This window comes from Narcine bancroftii, chromosome 3, assembly GCF_036971445.1.
Source record: "Narcine bancroftii isolate sNarBan1 chromosome 3, sNarBan1.hap1, whole genome shotgun sequence".
In the NCBI taxonomy this organism is placed as follows: Eukaryota; Metazoa; Chordata; class Chondrichthyes; order Torpediniformes; family Narcinidae; genus Narcine; species Narcine bancroftii.
The window spans coordinates 104368202-104389460 of record NC_091471.1 but is presented as its reverse complement, the minus strand read 5'-3'; the positions used below and the strand labels follow the sequence as shown (position 1 = coordinate 104389460).

The window sequence follows — 21259 nt, the reverse complement described above, 5'->3', positions numbered from 1 at the left end:
CTGCACCTGCAACCTAACCTTTTGCGATTCATGCACAAGCACTCCCAAGTCCCTCTGCACTACAGCATGCTGTAGTTTTTCACCCTTTAAATAATAAATTTAATGCCCTTTCAAAAGCCCAGCCATTCACTCTATTGGTCCTGATCTGATTTAACTTTACAGTTTCATAGTCATTCCCTTGTTCACTTTCTCTTTTGACTAAATCCACTTATAACCCTCTCACTGTCCATTATATCATAAATCCTCGTGTTACCTCGAAATTTGATATTCATGTTATCCATTAACATGCTAAGTTATGTCACTTCCATTCTCCTTTAAATCATTAGTATATATGAGAAACAAAAATGGATCCAACACTGATTCCTATGAATACCTCCACTACCATCCATGTGATGCCTACTGCTACTTAGAATCAAGCAGTAATGTCCAGGCGCACTAATGGTGATGGAGTTTTTAAAAAAAATCATGCTAAGGGCAGCAAGTTAGCACAACACTATTCCACCACAAGCAACTGGGACTGGGGTCTGAATCCTATGGTGTCTGTATGTTCTCCCCACATCTGTGTAGGTTTCCTCAGGGTTTTCTGGTTTCTTCCCACTATTCAAAATGGACTGGGGTTGTAGGTCAATTAATTAAGAGTAACTGGGTGGTGTGGGCTCATGAATCAAAAGGGCCTGTTATCATGCTGTATGTCTACATTTATTTTTTTAAATTAGTCTTTCATTCTCAAAATGAGAATGAAATCAAACAGAAGTTTGATTTCACCAGTTATTCTACACTTTTTACTCATTTCTGGTTAAATAAGGTTGCAGTCCACGAGCTGAAACCAAAGTCACGTGCAGCCTTTCACAATGAACTCCTCTTGCCTTTGGCAGTGTCTGGAGTGCACACAATAGATGCTGGAAATTGTATGATCACAAGACGCTCTCATTGGAACACATCAGAAGATAGATATTGGCCTGTGTAGGTACACCGCTGATTATAAAATCCTACGGCTAATTGTGTGGGTGGCCAGCAACTTATCTGGCCAAGGCAGATTGAAAACTATTTCACTGAGAAAAATCACTGTGTTTAATTTGCATTTTGGTTTTCTTTCTTTCAGGACTCATCATCTTTGCCAGTGTAATCATTATAGCCATTGTGGTGTTGATGTTTGTTATTGCCCCCAAAGTGGGAACAACAAATATTCTGGTCTATATCTTGATTTGCTCATTGATTGGTGCCTTTTCTGTATCTTGTGTAAAGGGACTAGGCCTTGTTATAAAGGAACTGTTCGAAAATAAACTTGTAATCAGCAAACCTTTGAGCTGGATTTTGCTACTGACTTTGATAATTTCTATCAGCATTCAAATCAACTATTTAAATAAAGCTCTTGATACCTTCAACACCTCTATGGTGACACCAATTTACTATGTATTATTCACTACTATTGTCATAGCTTGCTCTGTTATCCTTTTCAAAGAATGGAACAATATGGATATCAAGGATGGCATTGGGATTGTCAGCGGATTCTGTACCATAATTTTGGGCATCTTTTTACTTCATGCTTTTAAGGATATACACATCTCTTGGGAACAGTTAGCATCTCTCACAAAGAAAACTGGAAAGGAAACCAATGGATTTGAACGTGATGGTCATCATACATTATTGGAGAATATAGACAGTCCATCTGTCAGCCATGAACATGAAACCATCACATTCTTTAATCAAAATGTTGATGTATAATTGTTCTAATTTAATTTGGTAATGATGGAACTTGCTGAAAATTTTTTATTATTTTCAAATCTGCTGAGTACCTCAATCTCAAGATCGTCCTAAACACAGTTTTGATTTGCACCTTTTTCTATAATTTATGCAATCTGTTTCTAGATTTAATTTTGCAGTCAATAGATTGTTCTGAATTAAATAATGTAAATAAGAAAAAAATGTGCATGGTCAGTGCCAAGTATTTCAACTTTAATCAGTGATGTTAAATATCAACATATTGTACTTCAGAATTCATTCCATTGAGTCTGAGAATATTAAAGCAGCTATTAAGTCATGTATATTACCTTTATATTAGGGCTGAATTTCCATGAAAAGATCATTTTAACTGACACTGCTTTGAGTTGTACACTGCAATTTCAATGTGAGGCATTTGTTTCAGGGATTATGGTTGGATAATCGATATTTGCAATCAATTCAGTCTTCAGATAATGGGATTTATGGTTTGCTATGCATAATTTGAATAGGCAGCTTCATGCCAATGGAAAAAAAAACTAAGATCTGGGTTGCAACTCAAGATAATTGTACAGTCTGGCATATGGTTTTTAAAAATATTCTGCCACTTATATTAACGATGACTTATAGATTTGTACAACTTGGCAGTTAAGGTTTGCAAGATTGCCTCACATTTTGGTGAATATTTCCTGTTCCAAGTAAGTGTGTTTAAATATAACTGCACAAATTGATCTATATGTGAAAAGACCATTTTTGATAACTTGTGGTTTGTGTAGTGATGTTAAAATGTTTTGGAATGATTCTAAATGTTAACTGACTGCCACATTCTTTTGACATCAGTTGGTTAAATATGAGCAAATGGGAACTTAATTATTTCTATATATGGAAAAACTATTCCACCTAAGAATTTGCTGTGTTTATGTGCTGCAAAATATTGATGGTTATAAGGTGTTGTCTCATGGAAATTTGCATCTAGATGAATGGCATTTCATTGTATTAAGTGGTCCTATGGCACCATTCTGAAGGGACTTAATCTTCTGGAGCAGTGACAAAGATTTATCTCCTGATTCTGTAAATCATTGAGTATTAATTCATTTTCCCTACCTGCTCAATAAATTTAGACTGTGATAGATTTCAAGAGAATTCTATTGTTTGTCGGGTTTTGTGTATTCCTATTGGAAAGAAGAATGAAGCTCTTTAACTTTGCCCTGAAGCTGTTGGCATATTAAAGGACTCGACCTACCCATATCATCCTCTTTCCTCTGCCCTCTTCTGTCAGGCAGAACTAGGAGCTCAACATTCAATGACTGTTTCCTTCTTACTGTTATCAGAATCTTAATTGGATCTAACACTGGCACTGCCTTTTATAACTATACCTTCCCTCCATTCTCTATAGTACTAGAAGTACTTTTCTCTTTACCTTACACAATTTGACTACTTTAACACTACTCCCTGCACAGGTTCTTATTTATTTGTTTTCACTGCACTACCTGTTGCATGAGTTGAATTGCCTAGGCAGCATGCAAAACAAAGTTTTCTACTTAATTTTGTTTCATGCAACAATAAAACAATTAAATTTCCTTGGATATGTGCTTGCTTCACCTTAGTGCATTGGAAGTTCTTCCTTTATTCTGTAGCATGGTCATCAATTATCTTAAGGAACAGGGAAATAAAACATTTGACTGTGCCTTTATCAAGAAACTTCCTTGTGTGAGACCAACTGTATCTGCATAAAATATACAATAGGCAAAGATCAACATAGTTGTATCTCAACACATTCAGTGTTAAACTGAGAAGTAATAGACATAATTTTCATGGTTTGTATCTGCATCTTATTTTCTGAATCTCCTTTATTTATTCTATTAGCTACGAACAAATTTGTGCTAATGAATAATTTTTTTCTTGATCTTCTGTTCATGAGGGTTAATGTGGCCATGACCAAAGCTCACATTTTAAACACAAGAAATTGTTTTTTTTCTTCAGGATATTGAGAACTTGTCTCTTCAAATACATTCTCATATATCCTATGCTAGGATATCTAAACTTGAACAGTGTTGAAGATGTTTGGAGGAATTTTGTGAAATCTGTGACCTTCTGAAGGATGATTGACAAAAGATCATATGATTTGCAAGGTTGGATTCAAATCAGACTTGATCTTTCACCAATTATCCTTCTAAAAATCAAATTTGTGTGTAAGGATTTCCAGCTTTAAAAATGGATGAATTGGTGCAAAAGGCATTAGAACATAAGAAGTTATGAAATAGGAGGAGGAGCAGGTCATCTGCTCTGTTGAACCATTCAATAAGATTATAGCTGATCTGACTATAGGGCCCATCTTCAATTGCCTGCCTCCTTGGTAGAGAATTCCATAGATGTGTGTGCTGGATTAATTCAAACAGGATTATTTCAGTATTTCCAAATTTTTATTCCTCAACCAAGAAGCTTCCTCAACCAAGAAGCTTCTTGGAATGGGCAACATGAGCCAGCAGGTCTTTTCTAGCCAGTAACCTTTTCTATATTTGTGTTGAAGTAAGTTAGCCCACTAAAGAACCTTTCTCCGTGGTCAATATTGCAATATTGCAATATTGTACTTTCTAGCTCTTGAGTTTTTCCTGAATAAATCCCATCTGGTGGACAATTGCCTGACAAAATGTTGCACTGGCTTACTGTGTGCAGGAACCATTTAAGTGACCTGACCCTTTGTAGGGGAGGAAACAGTATCATTTCTACTGTCATTTATTTATGTCTAATAATTAGATTGAAAAGAGGGTTGGTGCGAGAACACAGCCTTGCTTCACGCCATTGTTAATGGAGAAGGGTTCAGAGAGCTCATTGCTGTATCTGACCCGACCTTGTTGGTTTTCGTGCAGTTGGATAACCATGTTGAGGAACTTTGGGGGGCATCCGATGCGCTCTAATATTTGCCAAAGCCCTTTCCTGCTCACGGTGTCAAAGGCTTTGGTGAGGTCAACAAAGGTGATGTAGAGTCCTTTGTTTTGTTCTCTGCACTTTTCTTGGAGCTGTCTGAGGGCAAAGACCATGTCAGTAGTTCCTCTGTTTGCGCGAAAGCCGCACTGTGATTCTGGGAGAATATTCTCGGCGACACTAGGTGTAATTCTATTTAGGAGAATCCTAGCGAAGATTTTGCCTGCAATGGAGAGCAGCGTGATTCCCCTGTAGTTTGAGCAATCAGATTTCTCGCCTTTGTTTTTGTACAGGGTGATGATGATGGCATCACGACCTCAACAATGAAGACGCTGTTTACATCCAGTACCGCACGGATGACAGTCTCTTCAATCTGAGGCTCCTGCAAGCTCAAACCAAGACACAAGAGAAACTTGTCCGTGAACTACTCTTTGCAGACGATGCCGCCTTAGTTCCCCATTCAGAGCCAGCTCTTCAGCGCTTGACATCCTGTTTTGCGGAAACTGCCAAAATGTTTGGCCTGGAAGTCAGCCTGAAGAAAACAGAGGTCCTCCATCAGCCAGCTCCCCACCTTGACTACCAGCTCCCCCACATCTCCATCGGGCACACAAAACTCAAAACGGTCAACCAGTTTACCTATCTCGGCTGCACCATTTCATCAGATGCAAGGATCGACAACGAGATAGACAACAGACTCTCCAAGGCAAATAGCGCCTTTGGAAGACTACACAAAAGAGTCTGGAAAAACAACCAACTGAAAAACCTCACAAAGATAAGCGTATACAGAGCCGTTGTCATACCCACACTCCTGTTCGGCCCTGAATCATGGGTCCTCTACCGGCATCACCTACGGCTCCTAGAACGCTTCCACCAGCGTTGTCTCCGCTCCATCCTCAACATTCATTGGAGCGCATTCATCCCTAACATCGAAGTACTCGAGATGGCAGAGGCCAACAGCATCGAGTCCACGCTGCTGAAGATCCAGCTGCGCTGGGTGGGTCACGTCTCCAGAATGGAGGACCATCGCCTTCCCAAGATCGTGTTATATGACGAGCTCGCCACTGGCCACCGTGACAGAGGTGCACCAAAGAAGAGGTACAAGGACTGCCTAAAGAAATCTCTTGGTGCCTGCCACATTGACCACCGCCAGTGGGCTGATATCGCCTCAAACCGTACATCTTAACGCCTCACAGTTTGGCGGGCAGCCACCTCCTTTGAAGAAGACCGCAGAGCCCACCTCACTGACAAAAGACAAAGGAGGAAAAACCCAACACCCAACCCCAACCAACCAATTTTTCCCTGCAACCGCTGCAACCGTGTCTGCCTCTCCCGCATTGGACTTGTCAGCCACAAACGAGCCTGCAGCTGACGTGGACATTTACCCCCTCCATAAATCTTCGTCTGCGAAGCCAAGCCAAAGAAGAATTAGAGTACATTTACAAGTTGCCCTAACAAATACACTCTAGTCTTTCACGTATAAGGCTTGGAGGGTTCTCCAACTGCTGTCTTGTTTCCATTTTGATAAAGGTACTGATTGCAACTGCTTGATCTTTTAAATATTTTCCATTTCCCTCAAACAAAAATAGCAAGAGCTTTTAGGTATATTTTTCTTCAAAACAAAAGTTTAAACTATAGTGCATGTGTTGTTTCAAAGGTTGTGTTGAGATGTTTTCCTAATTTGCTTGACTGACTATTTTGAAGGTAGGTATAAAGAAATGTGTGCAAGATAAAACTATATAAATGTTCTGTGTAACTAAGCATCAGGAACATATAAACAAGATATGAATTTTAAATAAAAAATTACATGAAACATACTTAAATCATCTTTTTTATGTAATCTATAATTGCCTTTTATTTAAATGATAAATTGCATCATTTGAATATTCACTTCAGTAAACTTTGTTTTATAAGATTGTACCTTGGCCCATAGAAACTATGAACATCTAATTTAGAACCTTCTATGAACAGAAAAAATTGTTCTGAATTTAATTTTAAAAATTAATTTGAAAATTTGTTATCTAATCATTGATAAAAATTTTGATTATAGGGTTTAGACCCAAAATGTTGACTGACCATTTCTACTCGTGGATGGTGTCTGACCTGCTGAGTGCCTCCTGCAATTCTGTCTGCTTAGGATTCCAGCATTTTCAGCCATCATGTTGTTCCACATATTATTGCTGTTAAATGGAAGTTATTTAATATCACAAATAATCTGATGAATATAACATGTATGGAATTATACTGTCCAAGATCGGATTTGAAGTTTCAAAATTGTAATGGGAAAGTCTTTGTGGTTTAAATTACTGCTGTACACATTGGTATCATGAACAATTCATAGGATGTAGGGTGGACAAAGTTGAAAATACCTATCACCAGATTCAAGGGTAACTTTCTTGCTGTATTAGAGTTTTGAACAAACACCCAAGAGACAAGTAACTAGTTATTCTCACAAAAATACCTCAGGCAGGCATTACACTTTTTTAATTGCTCTTTTCACTACAACACTGTCATACTATATTCTGCCCTCTCATTTTGCATTACCTATTGTACTTGGGTATGAGTTAACTTGCTTGGATAGCATGCTATCACTATAATCTCTGTGCACATGACAATAATCCAATTCAATGAAAATAGATCTGGAAGGTCCTAAAACTGGATTCCACAAGGTAATTTGTTGGGAATTCATTAGTCATTCTGTTCTTTTCATTCAATGTTTCTTGGAAGGCAACTTGGAAAAATCTGGTATTGAGCCATATGTCTGAATCTTTATAGAACTAAGGATATATAATGACAGGCATTAAATGACTAGAGGTTTGAGAAGATAAATACCATCTTCCACTTTCAATATCCCTCATTGAACGTAGAAAACTTTATGAAACTATTTTTGAACAGTGGACAAAGGAGCCCATAGCACTTGACCAGGACAGCCTGATAGTCCATTGGTTAGTTGTACACTTGTGCAATTCCTTGCCTGTGCTGAATGTGGCATAAGTACATAGCCCTCTGAAAATAGAAGCATGTAGACAGGGTAGTAAGGAAGGATATGGCTTCATCAGTTTAAGACCTGGGATGTCATATCTCATTATACAAAACAGTCCAACCTCACTTGGAGTACTGAGTGCTGTTCTGGTTACCAAATAATAGGGAGAATGCGATCAAGGTTAAAAACACACGAATGTTCCCTAGAATGGAATACTTGAGTTATCGGGAACCATTTGATTGACTGGAGCATAGGTATACAAAATTATGAGGTAGGGGAACTATCTCAGTTTCCCATGGGAGGTATGTCTAAAATCAGAGGGCAGAGGTTTCAGATGAGAGGGTGGCCATTTAAAATGAATTAGAAGGGTACATTTTTTTCCCACAGAGTGGTTGGTATTTGGAATGAACTGCCAAGGTAGCACCGTAACTACCTTTCAGTGTCAGCTGGACAGGAACTTGAATGAGCAGGGGAAAAGAGGAATATGAATGAATGCAAGTAAATGGAGTGTGTGCATGGCATGATAGTCCATACAGACACGATGGGCTGTTGTTCTGCTCTGTGATTCTATGTCAATGTTAATAGTCTAACGCAGTTATTCTCAACTGTTTTTTTGGCTATGAACTCCAAAGGACTCTGCTCAAAAATTAGAGGCCTCCTTCCCTGTAAAGCAGTCAAGTTTAGATGATTTCTTATGTACTCCTACCAACCAAATAAAAACATTTATTAAAATTTTTTTTTTAAATTATTTCTGTCTGGGCTGCCCCCATTTAAATGTTCTGTGGCTCCCAGGGGAGCTGTCTTGTTTCCGAGAGGAGCAGAAATTCCAGGGGCATCAGTCGAGGTACGTGGGAAAGAGGAATGCAGGAAGAACGTTGACCATTTTAGATATGAATGACTAATTGGTGTGTTACATTCCCATCATTTTGTACAGCAACCTTGGTAGGTTTCCTAGTTACATCATTGGTTTAACTGTTCCAGCACTTTTTAAAATGTAAAATTCAGTATGTGTTGGTTTTCTGCAGAACCTACAAACAACTGTTGAAACACAATGAGGAATCTACTGTGCATCTGATCTAGACATGGTGTTCTAAAGTTGCAGGGGTCACAGCATTTGTTTCAAGGTCATCAATGTGAAGCATTAATGCAGCATTGATGTTATCTGACATTGGCAACAATTTTCTTTTATTAAAAACATTGAGCATTACTTTCAATAGCTATAATAAATTGAAGATAAACATACTGATAATGAATAATAAATTCAAAGTTTAAAATGTCCACTGCCACATCCACCTTCATGATTTTCTAGTCCTCCTCTGCCCTATCATCCAAGTTCAGTTTAATGACACGTGTACTGGGGTAAAGTGAGAGAGTTTATTTTGTGAGCAATCCAGCTCAAAGGAGATGGGTGAAAGTCGTACAGAGTGAAGGGTTACAGAGAGAGTTCAGTTAGAATAGACCATGATTTACCGGTGTGAGGTCCATTCAGGAGTTTGATAACAGTGGGACAGAAACTGCCCTTGAGTCTAGTGATGTGTGACCTCATGCTTCTGAATCTTTTGTTTTTCAACAGCAGGATGGTGAAGAGTATGTTTCTGGTGTTGGACTAATCTTTTCATGTGTCGGCTTCAGGAAGTGTAGGTGGAGTTTGATGGCAGGGAGGGGTTATGTTTGAAAGTCTGAGCTGCATTCACACTCTCTGCAGTTTCTAGTTGTCTTGAGCAAAATAGTTTCTAAACCATTCAGCGATGCATCCTGAGAGGATACTTTTGGTGGTGAATCTTGTAGAAGTTATTGAGGAACACAAGTGACATGCAGAATTTCCTCAGGCTCCTGACCAAGTAGAGGCGCTGATGCACTTTCTTAATTACTGCATTGGCATGGCAATACAGGAGCAGTCTGTTGGAGATGTTTACCCCTTGGAACTTAAACATGTCTGCTATCTCCACCTCAGCACCATTGATGTGCACAGGGGAGTGTGCTCTGCCCTCCTCCAGAAATTTATATACTGCTCTTTGGTCTTGCTGATATTGAGGAAAAGGTTGTCCTGGCACCATGCCATTATGGCCTCTGTCTCCATTCTATATTCCAACTCTGTTGGAGTTCTGGCCTATGATGGCAGCATCATTCCGTGAATTTGTAGATGGAGCTGGAGCGGCGTTGAGGGTACACAGGGAGAAAGGTAGGGGTTTGAGCAATCAGCCTTGTGGGGGATCAGTGTTTAAGATGATTGTGGAGAAGGTGTTGTCACCTATCCTCACTGATCATGGACTGCAGGATAGGAAATCACAGATCCAATTGCAAAGGAGGTACTGATGCCAATGTAAAGGAGTTTGGGGGTCAGTTTATTTGGCATTATTGTCAATATCAAATTACCTAGTTATCTCAAGAAACTAAAATTATCCACATTCTTGTGCCTCATTACCTTATTGCCTATTCATGTTGTCCTATTCTTGTGTTTTAAAATGGCAGTCAAGTCATGCCAACTAGAAGAAAATTAGAATAATAGCAGAATTCATCTCTTATTTTTCTCCATAAAAACATTATTCAGTCATTCCCATAGATTTATTTTTTTTAAAAAGTGCCTGAAGGAACCCACCCATTCCATTTTTCATTTGTTAAAATGGGGTGATACAGTTAGTGGTTAGCGCAATGCTATTTCAACATAAGCAACTCAGGTTCAAATCCAGCACGGTCTGTAAGGAGTTTGTACATTAACCCTGCGTCTACATGGGTTTCCTCCAGGCGCTCTGGTTTCTTTCAACCCTTCAAAACATACAGGGGTTGTAGGTTAATTGGGTGTAATTAAGGGGCCCATTACCATGTTATATGTATGATTTTAAAAATTTGAATTTAAACTCATACCACTTGGCTTTAACATACTGGAAGGTATAATCTGTCTTTCTAATTGACAAAACTTGACATTTATTAATTTGTCTTGTTCTGTAATAAATGACCAAGGTTCCTTAAATGAATGGAAATCTTTCTTAGTAAATATCAGCAGTATTATGGATTTTTTTTTAAAAAGTGTCATGCAAAGTATTTGTATTGTTTCCTAGCAGAAGCAAAGGCTCTGACATTGTTCCCTGAACATGCAATGATCAGTCCATGATGCGAGCTAGCATCATAAACTGCAATAATGTTGTGACCATATAACCATTTACAGCACAGAAACAGGCAAGTTTGGCCCTACAAGTCCATGCCGAACATCTCCCACCTAATCCCACAAACCCGCATTTGGTCCATAACCCTCCACACCTCTCCCGTCCATATACCTAATTCAACCTTTCCTTGAATATTAACGTTAGTTTTGCTTCTACCACCACTGCTGGAAGTTCATCCACCCTCTGCGTGAAGAAATTCCCCTTTATGTTTCCCTTAAACTTTTCCCCTTTTACTCTCAAACCATCCCTCCTGTTCGAATCTCCCCCACTCTGTGGAAAAAGCCTATCCACATTGACTCTATCCGTCCCCCTTCTAATTTTGAATACCTCTATCAAATCACCCCTCAACCTTCTATGCTCCAGGGAATAAAGACCCAGCCTGCTCAACCTTTCCCTGTAACTTAAACCCTGAAACCCTGGCAACCTCCTCTCGTAAACCTCTTCTGCACTCACTCTATACTGTTTATATCCTTCCTGTAATTTGGTGACCAAAACTGCACAAATTTGGCCTCACCAATGCCTTATACAATTTCAAAATAACATCCCAACTCCTGTGTTCTATACCCTGATTTATGAAAGCCAAATGCCTTCTTAACCACCCTATCCACATGTGATTCAATGTTCAGAGAATTATGTACCATGACTCCTAAATCCCTTTGTTCTACTGCACTCCTCAATTGTCTACTATTTCGATTACTCCTACCAAATGTAGCACCTCACATTTATCAGTATTAAATTCCATCTGCCATCTTCCAGCCCTCTCTTGTAACTGTCCTATATCACCCTGTAAGTTTTGATAATCTTCCTCTGACCACAACACCACCAACCTTTGTATCATCTGCAAATTTACTCATCCAATCCGCCACCCTATCATCTAGATCGATGATATATGTATATGACAAACAGCAGTGGACCCAGTATCGATCCCTAAAGCACTCCACTCATCACCAGCCTCCAATTCAACAATTTTCCACCACAACTCTCTATTGAATCCATTTCACTACTTCATCATGAATACCTAATTCTTCCATCTTCCTTACTAACCTCTTATGGGGAACCTTTATCAAAAGCCTTACTAAAGTCCAAATAGACAACATCCACCTTCTTCCCCTCAACAACTTTTTTAGTAACCTCCTCAAAAAGCTCTAGAAGATTTGTTCGACATGATCTACCACGTACAAAACCATGCTGACTACTCCGAGTCTATCCCTTTCTTTCCAAATAGTTGAATATACCATCTCTAAATACACTTTCCATTAACTTACCCACCACCAGTATCAGACTTGCAGGCCTATAATTGCCAGGCTTTTTTTAAACCACATCCAGTCCTCTGGCACTTCCCCCGTGGCCAGTGACACTTTAAATATTTCTGTCAACACCCCCACTATTTGTTCACTAACTTCCCTCAGTGTCCAAGGGAATACTTTGTCAGGACCTGGAGATTTATCCACCTTGATATTTTTCAATATAGCCAACACTTCCTCCTCATTAATTCTTGTATTATCCATAAGCTCCCTACTATATTTCTTCATTTCATCTGGCTCAATATTCTTTTCCTTAGTGAATACTGAAGAAAAAAAATTGTTTAAAATTTCACCCATCTCCTCTGGCTTCTCACAGAGCCTGCCCCCCCTCATCTTCAAGGGGTCCAATTTTATCCCTCACTATTCTTTTACTTTTAATGTATCTATAGAAACCCTTTGGATTTATTTTTACTTTTCCTGCCAAGGTAGCTTCATACCGCCTTTTAGCCATTCTAATTTCCTTCTTAAGATTTTTTCTATACTCCTTATATTCCTCAAGCAGTTCATCCATTCCTTGTTGTTTATACCTGTTGTACATGTCCCTCTTCCTCTGAACCAAGTTCCCAATATCTTTTGAAAACCAGGGCCCCCTACAGTTTCTAACCTTTCCTTTAATTGTCATGGGGACATACCAACTCTGCACTCTCAGAACTCCTCCTTTGAAGTTCCTCCATTTATCTGCTACATTCTTTCCTGAAAATATTTTATCCCAATCCACACCCTCCAAATCTTTTCTCATCCCCTTGAAATTTGCTTTCTTCCAATCAAGAGTCTCAACCTTTGATCCACCCAAGTTTCAATGCCATTTTATGTTTTTCAGGAATTATGAATGCCAAAAATTAATCATAGGGAAATTCCCGCCACTTCAAACCTGCTTTTGACCATATTATTCATAAAGCATCAGGAGGAAACATTCTCTACAGAGCAAAAAGACAGTAGAAACAATGTATGGTTTTTTAATCTTCCAAAGATGCCTTCCTGGCTATTTTTGTTGTTGTTGCTTATTTATAGATTTGAACTGTTACTCCACACAGTTAGAATGCCTGACACTAATTTTGCAACCTTTTTGTTTTATTATTTCACAACTTTTATCTTGGAAAGTGACGTAAGGATTTAATCATGTGTTCTCAGGGCAGCTTGGAGCAGTACATAATCTGCAGATCAAAGCTTTACTAACCAGATAAAAACGCTCTCTTGAATAGCAAAGAAGTTTGAATTTTTAATCATTAGCCAATGGGAGTATCAGGTATTTTATGACACCTTGATTTTTGTTTTAATATTTTTAAAGTTAATGGTCTAATTTCATTGCTTCTGAGACAAAGACAGGGAAATGAGTGTCCAATCATTTGAAGTAGAGTTACGAGCAGTTGGTGCCTGTCATTCATTAGATTAAAATTGTCAAGGTTCCAGCGCTACTCAAAGATGTGCATCAAAAACAGGATATAGATTTTTGGAATATTGGGCATTAAGAAGATTTGGAGCACTCATGGGTCCAGAATTCTCTCCCCAACATTTCTGTATTCTGCATTTGCAATTCTTCCCAAATAAATATTAAGAGGTTATATTACCTAGTTTCAGGTTAAGAGTCTGAGCCTGTACTTTTGCTCCCAGGATAATTTATTTGATTCCATTGGAACAAAGCGGAAATACCAGCGGTCAGGATTGAGACCAGATTGACATAGAGTTGGTCATATTGTCATAGAACATGGCCCTTTAGCCCAATGAGTTGATGCTGACCAATTTGGTATTCTGGGCTAATCCCATTTGCCTGCATTTGGTCCAAATTCCTCTATCCATAAACCTGTCCAACTGTCTTTCGAATATTGTTGTTAAGACTGCTTCTACAGTTTCTGCAGAATATTTCAGCACAGAAAGAAGGCATAAAGGATACTTGTCTTCGTGATGTAGGGCAGTGCAGAGAGACCTTGATACAATGGCTGGAATACTGTGTGCATCTCTAGTTGCTACATTCGAGGAAGGCTATAATTGCATTGGAGAAGGTGCAGAGGAGATTCGCCAAGAAGTTCTCTGGGATGGAATATTTTGGTTATGAGGAGCAACCGGATAGTTTGGACAGACTTGCTAAAAGAGTACACCATGGAAGTGTACAAAATTATGAGAGGCATGGATGGAATAATGGATACTTTCTCCAAGGGTGAGACATCCAAAACAGAGCAGGGTGCTATATGGTAGGCTAGATTACATGGGAGCCAGGGTGAGCTTGCCAATTGGTTACAGAATTAGCCTGGTGGACAAGGACTTGAGTCACCAAGGCATAATTGGCTATGGATCAAGTGATGGAAAGTTGAATTAATATAGATAGATGCTTGCTGCTTGGCATGGACAAATGATGCAAATAGGTGGAGTATAGATCTGATTTTTTTCCATGGATGTTGATTCATTTCCCTTTAGATGCAGTCCTGGGCTAATAGTTCCTCTTTTGAATTTAGCCATGAGTAACACCCTGGCCAATGGACACAGTGAATCATGGGGGAGGATGACTAGAAACTCATTGTCTACCTTTCAAGTTTAAGTTAGTTGATGGAAACAAATGTGTCTCTGATCCTTCTGGCCTGGTTTTGCTTTATGTGCTTCATCCAGGCTACCATTTGTGCTGAAGCCTTGTCATAAACCTAAATGAAAATATACTTGAAGCCAGTAACTTCACAGAAACCCCCATCATAAAGTGATTTTCTCTAACTAACATTGTTAAAGAAGTAACATTTTAATTTGAGTTTTCAGCTTCATTTTGACCCTAAAGAACTTATTCTCCATTATTTGACTTTGCCTTCCTTTTTTCTATTTCACCTCCTTTTCTCCTTCCTCATTTCCTTTTTATACAAGTCAACTGACAGGAAATATACCTTGTGACTTGAATTGTCAGTGGAAACATGACATGCATACAGGAAACCAGAAGTTTACACCCACGTGTTTCTCACAGAAATACTTAAAATGATCTAATATGTACATTTTATATTTTTTTTAGGTGTACTATCAAAATCCATCAATTAACAGAGATTGCAGCTGAATTAAAATGTTGCAGTCCCTTGGAGCACTACAGCCAATTAATTTTTATATGTACTATTTATTAAGATTTATGTTGGAATGGATATATTTGAGAGTTCCTCAGACAGTTCCTTTATCATCATCTTTAATTGATAACTATTTAAACTAGAAATATAGAGCACACGATATTGGCTATCTACCCTCCACACTCTCAATCCAAATGCAGGGTCTTGATCCAAACCTTCAACCATCCCTCTGCCTCCAAAGAAACTGCTTCAATTTCTCCAACAATTTGGGTTTTTTTTCCACAAGACTAGATTGAACCAATTCATTGAGGTGGCTTTTTCTCTGCAATCACTGCCATCGTGTTCAAAAATGAGATGAAGAAAAGAGAAATCAAGAATATTTGCAAATTTTCACTGATCCAATAAGCTCCCAACCTTAAAAATTCCTGGGCCTGAATCCACTATTCTCCATAAGCAGTTTGTATGTTCTTGTGACCACGTGGGTTACCTCTGGGTGCTCTGGTTTCGTCCCACTTTCCAAAGACATACAAAGTTGGTAGGTTAATAGGTCACAGCTTGTGGGCCAGAAGGGTCTGTTACCATGGTGGATCTCAAAATTAAATATTAATTGTGATGAGATCTCATTGCCTCTATAACAATGATGGGCTGGGAAGTCTGATATGGCCCATACATTAACCTTTGCAATCTGTACCACTGCACAACACTTGGAAAGGCTTGCTGTAGTGATAATGGTGATCAGAGTTTATTGCCATACAATTAAGTACAATGTACAAATCCTTTCTTAACTGTAACTAAAACAGAATGTAAATCATACTCAGGGCAGTGACCTTCCCTCTCCATCACCTGGGATATCTACAAAATAATTATTCTCCATATTTTTAATTTTATGAAGAAAATCAGGCCTGAGGGCATCAATGATTGGGGATTCTGAGACCAACAATTGGGTCTCAGAAACAACTGCTTGTTTTGAGGACTCAGCCCTGCTACGCATGGCCAGGATTGGACCAATCCATAGTCAAGCACCTACGATAAGTTTGCCAACGTCGTGGCCAAGCTCATGTGGTTCATCTCCAACAACACTCTCCCCTTCCTGGATCTCTCAGTCTACATCTCGGGAGTCAGGCTTTCCACTGATATAAACTACAAACCCACCAACCCCCACAACTACCTGGATTACACTTCCTCACACCCTATCTCCTTGCAAGGATTCTATCTCCTTCTCTCATTTTCTCCATCTCTGCTGCATCTGTTCCCAAAATGAGGTCTTCCAGCCCAGATCTGAAATATCTGCCTTCATCCACAAACATGGCTTCACCTCCACCACCATCAACTCAGCCTTTTCCTGCATCTCCTCCATTTCCTGCTCATCTGCCCATACCCCCTCTGCACCCAGATGCAACAAACATAGAACCTCACCTACCACCTCACCACCAACTGCATCAACATGTTATCCTCCGGAATTTCTAGAACTTACACAGGATCGCAGTATGAGACACATCTTCCCTCTCTTCCCCTCTCTGCCTTCTGTAGGGACCACTCCCTCCATGACTCCCTTGTGCACTCATCCCTCCCCACCAATCCCCCCCCAACCACCCTCAGCACCTTCCCCTATGGCTGCATACCTGCTCCCTCACCATGGTCCAGGGCCCCAAACAGGCTTTTCAAGTGAAGCAACACTTCACTTGTGTACCTGTGGAATGATTTATTTTATCCAGTGCTCCCTTTGTGGCCTTCTCTACATCGGAGAGACTGGGCACAGATCGGGAGATCACTTTGCTGAGCACCTTTGCTCTGTCTGCACCAGTGACAGAGACCTCCCAGAAGCCAACCATTTCAGTTTTGTATCACACTCCCACACTCACATGTCTGTCCATGGCCTTGTGTACTATCCCACCAAGACCACCCACAAATTGGAGGAACAACACCTGATTTTCCGTTTGGGCACTCTCCAGCCAGATGGCATTGACATTGACTTTTCCAGTTTCTGCTAACTGGTCTCCTCTTCCCCTCCCTCCTTCCCTTTTCAATTATCATTCCCCACTCCCTCCTCCTCTATTCACCTCCTCCCCTTGATCACTGTTGTCCCCTCCCTCCCTGTCACCTCCTGCATTTGTGACCACACCCCCCCACCCCACCCTCACTCTTTTGCCGACATTTTTCCATACTTTGATGAAGGGCTCAAGCCCGAAACATTGGTTATGTGTTTTTACCTTTGCTATGTAAAGGACACTGCTTGACCAACAGAGTTCCTCCAGCTTTGTGTTTTTATTTCAACCACAGTGCCTACAGGTTTCCATGTTTTACTTCAGTGTTACTGCAGCACATCAAAAATCATAAACTCCACTTAATGGGCTCACTATTTTAAAATTTCTTTTGTCAGTTTCCCATCCCGAGTCATTCTGATTAATAACCTGAGTGGCAACATTGCAAGCCTAAGTTTGAAGGGCTGGGGTTGTATAAGTGTGGATGGAGTTCATGATAGGGAGGAAGTTTCTCCTTGTTTAGGACAAGGTGCCACTAATAATTTTTTTTAAAATTCCCATTAAAGAAATTAAATGAGGATTTATCTCTTAGTTGTCATGAATTTTTGGAACTCTCTTTCCTCCAAGGGTGATGGAAGTGAAGGCTCGGAATATTCAAGACAGAGGGAGGTAAATCCTTTGTTGGGGGGGGGGGAGGTGGGTGCAAATGTACAGCTGAGTTCAACACCAGATCTATCTATGATCTTCAGGGTCGGCATCAGAACAAGTCTAATCCCGGGGTGGGGGGGGGGGGCATTACGGTAACTGCGGTGGAGGGGGATGGCACAATCTGACATTCAAAAACTCGCCTACCTACCATGAACCTCCTTCGTGCACCACTGCCATCACACTTCCCCCTCCCTCCAATGTACAGACAAATGCACTATTTATATTGGATGGAGACTAGTGATGTTAGTGCTGTGGGTGGGAGAGTCACAATACATCATTTGTGGGGTAATGGCCACAAATGCCCCTCTTTCCCCCCCCCACCCCAGTGCTGGCCCTGATCTTATTGAACAATGGAGCAGACTTAAGGGATTGAGTGGCCTTTGGGTGGGGACAACTAGATATTAATGGTGGGGTGGAGGTTCGAGGATGGGAGAAGACCAGGCAAGGTTGCTGGGATGAGAGAGGGTGTACAAAGAAACCTGCTGCCTCCTCCTTGCCCACAGTGAGCTGTAAAGATCTTTCTCTGTCAGGCTTCCTCTGATCTGGCTGTCCCACCTAACTCAGTGACTATTACAATGAAGCCTACAGCCATCACGATATTTGAATGGCAAACCAAGGCCCTAAGTGCAGGTTTATTCCTTTCCCCACCTTCAGTACAACCAAAAATTGTTGGGCTCCTGCTTGATTTTTTTTTGCACCTTTGACCCAACCACAACTTATTTTGTGGCTCAACCCCGAGGAACAGCCTGTATGGATTTTCATTCTGTTCGTCATTACCATCCTCTGTTCAAACTCTTTTAAAAATTATTTAAAGCCAATTCCCTTTATGCACCAATTACCATTCATTTTAAATGATCTCTACTAATGGACCAACTCAGAGGGTACATACAATACCAAAATTCCTTGGATTCTGGGCAGGTCCCGGCAGACTGGAAGACAGCAAATGTCACGTCACTTTTTAAGAAGGGATGTGGGCAGAAGACTGGAAATTATCAGCCAATTAGCTTGACGTCTGCAGTTGGAAAAATGCTTGAAGCCGTCAATAAAGATGAAATAGTGAAACTTTTGGAACGTAAGGGTTCAATCAGGCAGACGCAGCATGGTTTTAGAAAGGGAAGATCTTGTTTGACAAACTTGTTAGGATTCTTTGAGGATATAATGGGTGCGTTGGATAGAGGGGAACAGGTTGATGTTGTATATTTGGATTTCCAGAAAGCGTTTGATAAGGTGTCACACAAGAGACTTATCAGTACGTTACAGCAAAGTGGAGTCCGGGGAAGTATATTGGCCTGGATTGAAAATTGGTTGTCTGACAGGAGGCAGAGAGTCAGGATAAATGGGAGTTTTTCAGGTTGGCAGAGAGTAGTAAGTGGGGTGCCGCAGGGGTCAGTGTTAGGCCCACAACTGTTCATCATTTACATTGATGACTTGGAGGAGGGGACAAAATGTGGTGTAGCCAAGTTTGCAGATGACACCAAATTGAGTGGAAGAGCAAATTGTAATGAGGATGTGGAGAGTCTGCAGAGGGATATAGTTAAGCTGGATGAGTGGGCAAGGTCTGGCAGATGGAGTACAATGTTAGTAAGTGTGAGGTTATCCACTTTGGCAAGAAAAATAAAAGAGCTGAATATCATTTAAAGGGTGAAAAATTACAGCATGCTGTTGTTAAGAAGGCAAATGGAATGTTGGCCATCGCTAGAGGAATTGAATTCAGGAGTAGGGAGGTAATGTTGCAACTGTATAAGATACTGGTGAGACCGCACCTGGAGTACTGTGTCCAGTTCTGGTCTCCATATTTGAGGAAGGATATACTAGCTTTGGAGACGGTCCAGAGGAGGTTTACTAGGTTGATCTCTGGGATGAAGGGGTTGACTTATGATGAAAGATTAAATCATCTAGGATTGTATTCGCTCGAGTTCAGAAGAATGAGAGGAGATCTTATAGAAACATATAGGATTATGAAGGGTATGGATTGGAGCTGGCCGGGGAAACTAAAACGAGAGGACACAGTCTCAAGATTCGGGGGAGTAGATTTAGGACAGAGATGAGGGAAAATAGTTTTTCCCAGAGAGTAGTGAATGTTTGCAATTCTCTAACCAGGGAAGTGGTTGAGGCTGCCTCATTAAACCTATTTAAAATTTGGTTAGATAAATTTTAACATGATAGAGGAATTAGGGGATATGGGGAGAAGGCAGGTAGGTGGAGTTAGGTCATAAATTAGATCAGCCATGATCGTATTGAATGGCGGAGCAGGCTCGATGGGCCATTTTTGGCCTACTCCTGTTCCTACTTCATATGTTCCTATGTTCCTAAAATATCAATTGCAAGCAGATTGGCCACTCAATCCCTTGAGTCTGTTGCACCATTCAATAAGATCACAGATTGATCTCATTTTAACGTAGCTTCCACATTTCTATTTACCCCCAATAATTCTTCAATCCCTTGTTTAACAATGAATTTACCTTCCTGTCTTTTGAACACTGGTGCCCATGCTTCCATTGCCTAAAAACCAGTGAGAAAACCTCTTATTTCATTTTCTTAGATGGGAGATCCTTTCTCTTTCAATAGTGACCTTGATATTAAGTACCCCCTTTTTTTTCTTCACATCCCCCCATCAAGATCATTTGGATTTTATATATTTCATTCAAGTTCCCTTGTACACATCTAAAATTCAGTCAATAAAGCTAATCCTGTCAAAAGTTTCCTCACAGGGCAATGTACCATTCCAGGTATTAGTCTAGAAAATATCCATTAATTATATTTAATGTATTAACATCCTTCCTTAAATAAGGAAACCACTCCAGATCAAGGTAGCCCAAAAATGGTTTCACCAATGACCAGTGCAACTAAAACACAATTTTCGTTATTCTTGGGTTCCATTCTCCTAGAATGCTCCATTTTATTGATTGTCCGAATTACTTGCTAGCCTTTTATGACTCATGGACTGAGAAGCCCAGATGTCTCTGCATCTCCCAGCTCTGCCGTGTCTCACCATTTATATCAACGCTTCTCGAATATCATTAAATTTAATCACCTTAAAAATGGTTGTAAGATCATCTCCTCTCAGATATGAACTTCCAGTCTCTTCTCTTGCTGAAGACCCTCATTCCAGGTACTATCCCCACTATCCTTTGGAATAGAATTTCATAGCCCTCCACCTCCAGTGCTTGCAAAGTTTCTACATTGTCTTAAATCCAACCAACCCCTATGTTTTTGTAACCACATTATCATTATTACAATAGAATCTAATCTGTACGATTAGGATGCTTTAAGGAAACTGGCAACATTTGTGCTGACAGCTTTAGCAAGTAAAAACATGTAAATATGAAGCTTTTCATTTGTATAACCGATGATTACATATTCATGGTTAAGTAAACTGAGGGCTTTGTTGTATATTAATATTAATTAGAATTGCTATTTAACATTATTTCCATTTCCCTAATAT

The 21259-nt window shown here is 39.9% G+C and overlaps 1 protein-coding gene and 1 long non-coding RNA gene across 5 annotated transcripts in view; one reads left to right on the top strand and one right to left on the bottom strand.

Moving 5' to 3' along the window:
* Positions 1-3299, top strand: part of LOC138757436 (magnesium transporter NIPA2-like) — a 43555-nt gene extending 40256 nt beyond the window's left edge. For 3 of the 4 annotated variants that reach the window (XM_069924713.1, XM_069924712.1, XM_069924711.1), the window contains exon 6: positions 1103-3299. In XM_069924713.1, coding sequence (XP_069780814.1) covers positions 1103-1725 — 623 coding nt within the window. In that variant the 3' untranslated portion in view covers positions 1726-3299. Of the gene's footprint in view, positions 1-875; positions 964-1102 lie in introns of all 4 variants that reach the window. The other variant, XM_069924714.1, reaches the window with a different exon arrangement.
* Positions 3300-3315: 16 nt separating this feature from the next.
* LOC138757438 (uncharacterized) lies at positions 3316-18019 on the bottom strand. Its single transcript, XR_011353594.1, has 3 exons — positions 17963-18019; positions 6718-6821; positions 3316-3445 (listed from the first exon to the last, which is right to left on the bottom strand). It is a non-coding gene; the product is annotated as an uncharacterized lncRNA (long non-coding RNA).
* Positions 18020-21259: the final 3240 nt, after the last annotated feature.